Raw genomic sequence first — 9,656 nt, 5'->3', positions numbered from 1 at the left:
ATATTTTGAACATACTTTGATATATATTTATATATTTGTTATAGGTTCGTGAATCGACCAGTGGCCAAGTCTTACTTCCCGACGAAGTAAAAATCTGTGAAAGTGAGTTATAGTCCCACTTTTAAAATCTAATATTTTGGAATGAGAATACATGCAGTTTTATAAATGTTTTACGAAATAGACACAAGTAAATGAAACTACATTATATGGGTGAATAATCGAATCCGAATATGCCCCTTTTGCTTGGTAACCTAAGAATTAGTAAACCGATCTACTAATTGACGCGAATCCTAAAGATAGATCTATTGGGCCTAACGAACCCCATCCAAAGTACCGGATGCTTTAGTACTTCGAATTCATTTTTATCATGTCCGAAGGATTTCCCGGAATGATAGGGGATATTCTTATATGCATCTTGTTAATGTCGGTTACCAGGTGTTCACCATATGAATGATTTTTATCTCTATGAATGGGATGTATATTGAAATATGAAATCTTGTGGTCTATTATTATGATTTGATAATATATAGGTTAAACCTATAACTCACCAACATTTTGTTGACGTTTTAAGCATGTTTATTCTCAGGTGATTATTAAGAGCTTTCGCTATTGCATACTAAAATAAGGACAAGATTTGGAGTCCATGCTTGTATGATATTGTGTAAAAACTGCATTCAAGAAACTTATTTTTGATGTAATATATTCTTATTTTAAACCATTATGTAATGGTCATGTGTAAACGATATATTTTAGATTATCATTATTTGATAATCTATGTAATGCTTTTTAAACCTTTATCGATAAAATAAAGATTATGATTATTTTAAAAATGAATGCAGTCTTTGAAAAACTTCTCATATAGAGGTCAAAATCTCGCGACGAAATCAATTAATATGGAACGTTTATAATCAATATGAACGGGACATTTCAACAATCTTTTGTCAAATGTGGTCCTCCACACTGCTCACAACTAATTCGTATTGAGTGAATATCTTTAGTCATCTTTTCCATTCGTCTCTCGAAAGCATCTATCTTTGCGGACATGGAATCAAAGTCAAGGCTAGAATCGGCTCTAGCCACTTTAGATGATCTAACGATGTCTTTTTCTTGATGCCACTCATGTGAGTGGGAAGCAGTGTTATCAATAATTTTGTAAGCTTCAGTTGCGATTTTCTTCATAATGGAACCACCAGCTGCTATGTAGATGTCTTTTCGTGTAGTGATGTCGCATCCTTGGTAGAATATTTGTACTATTAGATAAGTGTCTAAACCATGTTGCGGACATCCTCTCAATAACTTTCCAAATCTTGTCCACGCCTCATATAAAGTTTCATTTGGCTTTTGTGTAAACGTAACAATTTCTCCTTGAAGTCTCACAGCTTTAGATGCCGGAAAGAATTGTTTAAGAAATTTTTCAACTAAAACATCCCATGTATCAATCGCCCCTTCAGGTAACGATTCTAACCAATCTTTGGCTTCTCCCTTTAAAGTCCAGGGAAATAACATGAGATAGATCTGTTCATCCGCTACTTCTCTGATTTTGAATAGAGTGCAGATCCTATTAAAGGTTCGAAGATGTTCGTTTGGATCTTCCTCCGGTGCACCACTAAATTGGCATTGATTAGTTACCATGTGTAGGATTTGTCCTTTGATTTCATAATCTGGTGCATTAATGTCTGGTTGAGTAATTGCGTGACCTTGGCCAGTGCGTTTAGCCCTCATTTGGTATTCCATACTTAGAGGTTCCAGATTTTCCATGATTGAATTTGTTGAATCTGAATCACTAGAGGATTCTGATTTAATGGTTTCTTCCTCGATAATCTCTGGATGAGTGATTTGTGGTTCAGGAGAAATGATTAGTTGTTCAGGATCTCTGAATTGTCCCTGAATATCCTCCGGATTCTCAATTGTGAGGTCGGGTTCAAAAAATGGATTATCGAAAATTTGAATTGGAGTACTTGGTCGACTAGTTGACGATTCTAAAGAAAAATCAACGGCGACAATGTTAGCTAGATGTCTTGATCGAGTTACAGGTGGTGAACGTATGAAAGGTGGTGAACGTTTTGCTCGGTGCATTCACTGAATATCCTATTAGTTACAAAAGATAAAAATTATATAAGTTATCAAATTAATAGACTTTTCTGATTTTGCTCACGTTTCGAATAGTCAATAGATGCAGCAGGTAGCCAGGACCCTTTAAATCGGAAGCCCACAACTCGCCACTAACAAATCCAACTATTACTACGAACCAGAAAATTTTGGATGTCTATCAATTTAACCGCTTAAAATAATTTTTCGTCGAAGTTTTGAAGAAAATAAAGAAAATCCTATGTCCTAAAAACTAGAGCGTCGAGAAATAAGAAAGAAAAAGAGTGCGTCGGAAAACGTCGAAAAATAATAAAATGCAGCGTTGAAACTTAAAAGTCTAAAAACTAAAAATTAAAACTTACGTCTAAAGGTATTAAAGTTTAAAAGGAATTCTATATCCAAAATGGCAATAACTTAAAAAGTACTAAAATCTTAAAACAGCGTCGCAAAATTCTAAAGCACCTAAATCTTAGTCTAAAGAAAAAGCACTTAAGAGATTTTACGGCAAAGCCTAAAAATCTAGAAATAAAAATAACTACGGCAAAATACTAGTCTTAAAACTAATTACGAACGATAACTATACAATTACGAATAAAAAGATACAAAATATAAAAATAAAACTTAAAGTTATAAAAATACAATTTTTATAAAAATATTATTTTTATATTACTTATTTTATAAAAGTATCAATTTTATATTTAATAAAACTAAAAACACTTAATTTTACAAATTTAATTAAAACTAAAACTAATTATATTAAATTACTAAACTCTAATTATTATTAATTAATTATAATTAAAATTATATAAACCCTAACTGTGTAATTAATGTGTACCAGGTCAGGCGTGTCAGAATGCCCCGCGAGTGCGGATTTCTGCAGCCCAATAACTCCGCGAGTGCAGAGGATGCAGATTCAGCTGATGTGCAGGTTCAAATTACGCAGGTTCAGTTTTTTTTTGTTTTTTTTTTAATTTTAATTTTCTTTTTTTTATAAAATATAACTTAAATAAAACTTATATTATAACGATTACTTATTAGATTTTTATAATTCTAAAAAAAATAAACTTTTTAATTAAAACACCTAAATAGATATATATTTTTTTATGTTTTTATATTTTTGTTTTTAATATTTAAAACTTATATTTTTACAAAAATAGATTAAAACTTAATAAAAATCTTTTTTTTATAGCGTTTCGCTTCGGCGTTGAATTTTCCCCGGCAGCGGCGCCAAAAATAATTGATGTTATGCGAGGTAGTATACGAAATAGTTATATTTTTATTGCGAAATACTATTAAATACGATACAATTTTACACAAGTTATTTATTTATTTATAGAGTGGATATACCTAAACCTTACTACAACACTTATAGGCAGTGTACCTAATCGTACAGTAGTGTAGTTTTTAGTAAGTCCGGTTCGTTCCGCAGGGAGCTAGCCAAGTTTAACGCTATATTTTTTTTAAAAAGTATATTTATATAAATATATATATATATATATATATATATATATATATATATATATATATATATATATATATATATATATATATATATATATTATAAAATGGGATTTTTACCGTTTAATGACCGGTTTGTCGATTTTATGTCTTAAGTCGCAATTAAAACCTAATGTAAAATATTAAATATATAAATGACTTAATTTAAAGTGTAAAGTAAATAACAATAATAAAAGTGCGATAATTTAAAGTGCGATAAATAAAATGACGATAAATAAAATTGCGATAATTAAAAAGTATGATAATTAAAAATGCAATAAGATATAAAATAAAGGAATTATGCTTATTTAAACTTCCGTAATCATGATGTTCAACATGTTGATTTTAATTTATTACCATGGGTTAATTGTCCTTTGTCCTGGATTATTCGATATGTCCATACGGTTTTGTCCATAATAGTCCATCAGTCATAAATATAAAGTGCGAGAGTCCTCGTCAAATTATTCTTATACCCGAAGTCAAATATTCCAACTAATTGGAAATTCGAACTGTAACAAGGTCTTAATACTTTGTTTAATGAATACACCAGGTTATCGACTGCGTGTAATCCAAGGTTTCAATACTTTGTTAACAATTACACCAATTACCCTTGAATATAATCCACCCCTGTTTCAACGAGTCCATTGACTATTAATTCATCCTCGTGTCCGGTAAAATGAACAATTATTTATATTTATAGATATCCCGCCCACCGTACCCGATTAAGCGTATGTGGTTATTTATAGATACGTCGAATTGTAACCTTTAATATTAAATTAACGAGGTATCATTTAGTTAATATAAAACCCATTAATAGCCCATAGTCTAATTTCTACAAGTGTCGTTCTTTTGTCCAAATCCCAATTATGGTACAAAGCCCAATAACTCCATCTTTAATATTTAGCCCAACATCACAATTACTTCGGCTTAAATAAGCATAATAATAACTTAGCTACGAGACATTAATTTAAAAAGGTTGAATATAACTTACAATGAGTATTAATAGCGTAGCGTTACACGGACAGAGTTTCGACTTACAAACTTAAAACATTGGCCACTATAACCTTATTATTATTAAACTTAAATTAAAATTAAAATTATAAAATATAAATATAAATATATCGTAGATAGATAGATAGAAAAAGGTGTGTTTAATCGATCAGAATGCGCGGCCTTTTATAGGCCCACGTTTAACTGTTGAGCTCCGCGAGTGCGGAGGTTTTCTTCATCACAGCTCCGCGAGTGCGGAGGTCTGGATTCCAGCTCATAGATCAAATTCAAAACGTGGGCTGCGTATAATTATAATATATAATAATATATATAATTAATTATATATTATATTATATTCTTGTACATAGTTGACTTGTAATTTTTGGTCTGTTGCGTCGCGCGCTGAAAGTTGGTTCATGTTTCGGTTCCGGATTTTCGAACGCCTTTTCGTACAATTTAATATCTTGTACTTTGCTTTTTGCGGCTTGCACTCTTGTAATTTTTAGACGTTTCTCATCAATAATTTGAACCACTTAGATTGTACTTTGTACTTTTTAGCTTTTTGGTCGTTTGTGTCTTCAAATCGTCGAATCTGTCTTTTGTCTTCACCTTTTATTATTTAAACGAATATAACTTGTAAATAGAACAACTGCAATTAAAAGCTTGTCTTTCTTGAAGGATAATGCTATGAAATATATGTTCGTTTTTAGCATTATCAAACGCCAAATGATTAAACCTATGTCCTCAGATACAGATCTAAGTGCTTAATTTCAAGGAAAATGGATTGATCGATTTTTTTATCTCTGGTAATCGTGCAAACCTGATCGGAATCTGGATTTGAGAAAGTGTAAAACAATCAATTTGAGTAATCTACTCAATGAGATTGAGTAATTTATATCTGAAGCGATTGAATTTCGATGATGATCGGAATTCAATCGGAGGTGAGTAAACTTGTAGCTGAGACTACTAAAATCTGGCACCGTAAGTTTACAGTAAGTGTGTTGTTGTGATTTGAATAGCCCATGGGATCTATTTACTGGTTTAAGCTACTCAATAGTCATATACTTTTTCATTTGTTCCAATGTAAGCAATATACCCCAAAAATACCAATGTAGGTTTCATGCTTTCAAAAAGTGTATCGGTGTATACATAAGGTAACCTGCTACCTGCTAAATCGATCATCTTCATAATCTCCATTAACCTGCTTCTCTTCAAAATTGGCGTTTTTGGGGTTATTAAGATCAGATGTTACTTGCACAACTTGCGGTTTCACTTCAACAACTTACAATTCGTGTGTTGACTTATCTCTCGATTTCAATACCAACTTTGACCGCCCAATTTCAAAACTTTTTGAGGTTTTTGCGGTGATTACTCATTCAGGTACGCTTGAATCCGGTCATTTTGTCACGTATTTGCGTCTTAATGATCAATGGTACAAATGTGATGATACGTGGATTACTGAAGTCGATGATGAAGTGGTTCGATATTTATTTGGTGTTTTATGCTCAAAAATTAAACCCCGGACACAAATCGAGCGAAGAAGTTGGGTGTCATCTTCGATCTTCTCACTCTAGCGACTCGTTTTTGTCGATTGCAGGTTGTTGCTAAGTTGTGAAGTTGGTACTTAATGCATTGATGTGTTATACCTTTTTTTTACTTACAGGTTAACTAGTTTAGTAAGTTTACGTCGATACACCACTTGAGAGTTTATGACCTACATTGGTATTTTTTGGAGTATGTAGCCTACATTAGAACAAATGAAAAAGTATATGAGTATTGAGTAGCTTAAACCCTCTATTTATAGGCGGGACAGTCAGTTACTGGGATGGCTCACGTGAAACACGTGCGATCTTACATGAATAACAAACTCTCCACACAGACGCTCCCCTCTTGTGCCACTGCCTAGATATTTTGGTACACCCTTGCCGACAGCAGGATATCGCATACTACCTGTTCAGATTGAAGGGCTTTCGTGTGAACACAATATATTTTATTCATTAAGTGTTTCTTCCCAGCAGTACTCTTTTCCTGGTGACTTCTATCCGTCAAATAGTCGTTGCCGCACCTGTCACCCTTCCTTCCGGAATCTCTATCCGTTGATGGTTTTTCCTCCGTTATTCATTTAACATTATCGGTACCGACAATACCCAATTCCTTGCCGGTCCCGGCTATGCCACACGTGTCTATTGTAATAATCCTGATACGAACTACGAACCATATGGTGTATCATTAGCGTGTTTGAGTTCGGTTAGTGTAGATAATTACTTCAAGTATGCTACATCTCCTAATTAATACTCCGTAAGTACTAGGTAATTACAATTTAAAATTAAATAATGATATACTACTTATTAATAAATTTTAATTCCATATATAAATAAATTGCCGATTATATAACCAACCTTACACAATTTATTCTTCAGTTACTCGTCAATTCATTCAAAAAAACCCTAATAATACACAGCAAACTAATTAATTATGGATCGACTCGGTGATGATGTGCTTTTCTGTATCTTCATAAAACTGAACGAAAAAAGAGATCAAAAATCATTCCATCAAGTTTCCAAGCAACTCATGAAAGTCGCATGTAGACGCTTGCGTTATTTACAAAGCTTCGTCCCTCATCTTCTTTACGATATACTTCCACAATCTTCGAATTTGGTAAGATTCGCTTCTTTTAATAAACCACTTAATAACAGTCATTTGAAATTACTAGCACAATCATGCCTTAAGCTTTCTTATCTCCACTTAGGATACCCTGTTCGTAATTTTGAACGTGATTTTGATGATGATGGTTTGTGCGCATTGGCAAATTCTTGTAAAAACTTGAGACACGTGCAAGTAAATTACAGGTTAAATTTTGGGGATCCAGGTACTATGTCGCTTGTTAGATCATGTAGTAAGAATTTAACAACTTTAGTTTTAAGTGGATGTGTGAAAATAACCGACGAATCACTTAAAGTTATTGGCGAGGAATGCTTATACTTGCAAAAATTGGTTTTGAGAGGTTGTAGTATGATTACTGATTTGGGGTTAAAGTATTTGGTGAACGGAGATTTGAAATACGATCTGCGTATTCTTGATTTGAGTCGATGTGATAAGATTAGTGATGATGGTATTAGATGTTTAACGAAAATCGTTAAATTAGATTCCTTGAATTTGTCGCGATGTGGAAATCATGTCACGGACTCTGGCATTGTGGACTTATTAGTGTCCCAACAGTCAAATATTTGGTCACTGAATTTGAGTGGGTTGATGAACATATCAGATATGTCACTAGCTGTTATGGGTACCAAGTGTTTGAAACTCAAGTACGTTTATATGAACAGTTGTGAGGCTATAACTTCTCAAGGTTTACATGCTTTTGCTAATCATCCGACACTCCAGTTACTTTCTTTGTTCTCATGCCACAATTTAACATGGGAAGATGTAAAGTCAGTTGCATTAAGTTGCTCATCATTGGCATGTCTTACACTCAGTAGTAGATTAAAGACGTCGAAGCCAGCCGATTATGTCTACGAGATCAATCATTATTGTAAGATATTCTGGGCATAGGTTAATTTTCACAAACTATTTTTTTTTTTAATTGAAACTCGACTGTCCGGTTCATTGATCACACTTAGGATACTCCAACAAATTTGTTTTGCACGTGAATTATGATGATTGTTTTGCTATTGTGTGGTTTGCAGATGGTAAGAATTAAACAATCAATCAATTTGTATATTTATAGTAATCTTTACGTATTCATGGCTACAATGTTGCTTTAATCTGTATAGGTGGCAAAATGGATGGGTCAACTTGAGTAAGTAACGGGTCAAGATGCATAATCCTTTTACAAGGTGGCCTAGCGTAGAAACTCTTATGTTGAAAATCATAAACCTTTTTAAGATATAGTTAGTACAGTCAGTATTAGTATGTCAAATACCCGTCTAATGTCGGTTATAAGACACATTCGGAGACCTTTGCCCCTAATTGACTCATGTGTCCCATTTTCTTTCTACTTTGTATATTTTCTTCTGCCCATTAATTTGACCTGTTGAAAATAAGATATAAGTTGAATCGACCCACTTTAAGTAATTTGGGTTAAATTTGCAATCTGTGATTAGGATGAATACGTTACTTTCAAATCAAATCAAACTGATGATTAAAACATAACAAAAAGTGCTTTTGTTGAGTGAACCAACCTGACCCTGCTTGAAAGTGCAAACAATGAACTGTTTTAACCTCAATCCATTCTGACACATTAATCAACCCATTTAACTTGTCCATCTTGCCACCATTTATTTACTGTAATAAACATCATGCTTCGTTAAGCATATATCTAGTTCCTCGTTGTAACTTCATATAGGATAGAATATAACTTTGCCTCCAAGGATGTTTATTTGCTTAAAACTTCCAGCTGCTCCATTACCTTTGATAAACTCGATGATGCTTTTAATAGTGTCGGGTAAAAGTTTTGGCATCAAGTTATATGAGATGTGTAAGCATCGGTATATGTCAATGTCAATATGAGATGGACTCACGAACCGTTTGGAAGAACTAGAAGCGAATTAGAGGGACTGGAGGCTGGTCTATATTAATTCACTTATGCCAATCTACAAATGCTGGAAAGTTATTAGCATCGAGTTACACCAACACTGAATCTTTCTTTGTGTACACAAGTAATTCACTGTAAGCTATTTAGCTTCCAAATATTGAATTCATGACTTGTACATCATACACTCGTCATAAATTATACAATGAGGAACACTTATCTATGGAAACTTCTTTAGTTATGTGATTATTTTATAAAGAAACTAGCTTAATACCCGCGAATTCGCGGAATTTTTTCAGAAATGAATCAAAAATTGAATTGTCAGAATTATTATATTTTATATGGTATTTGTTAGGTCGTTAAGAAACGAAAACAGTTTCACTACTAATGTTGAATTATTGATAATAAAGGAAGCAAGAACCCAGAAAAAATAAATGACAAAAAGTTGAAAAAATAGTACTGGAAAACTGTTTACTTTCTAGCAAATATTTTGATCTACCCACTATATCTTGGATGTATCATGTAGATGGATATTTGATGGCAAATCAGC

General features: G+C 32.9%; 1 protein-coding gene across 1 annotated transcript; it reads left to right on the top strand.

The window, feature by feature from the left end:
- Positions 1-7,050: 7,050 nt before the first annotated feature.
- LOC139842030 (uncharacterized) lies at positions 7,051-8,374 on the top strand. Its single transcript, XM_071832209.1, has 3 exons — positions 7,051-8,107; positions 8,262-8,264; positions 8,349-8,374. Exons 1-3 carry the CDS (start codon positions 7,051-7,053, stop codon positions 8,372-8,374), a joined length of 1,086 nt encoding a protein of 361 aa, XP_071688310.1.
- The last annotated feature ends 1,282 nt before the right edge of the window (positions 8,375-9,656 follow it).

This window comes from Rutidosis leptorrhynchoides, chromosome 4 (genome assembly GCF_046630445.1).
Source record: "Rutidosis leptorrhynchoides isolate AG116_Rl617_1_P2 chromosome 4, CSIRO_AGI_Rlap_v1, whole genome shotgun sequence".
Taxonomy (NCBI): domain Eukaryota; kingdom Viridiplantae; phylum Streptophyta; class Magnoliopsida; order Asterales; family Asteraceae; genus Rutidosis; species Rutidosis leptorrhynchoides.
Note: the sequence above shows the minus strand (reverse complement) of the source record. Positions and strands in the feature narration are given on the sequence as shown.

What these genes read in the sequence shown, in the direction of transcription:
- LOC139842030 (XM_071832209.1), top strand. Translation starts at nt 7,051, where the DNA reads ATGGATCGACTCGGTGATGATGTGCTTTTCTGTATCTTCATAAAACTG.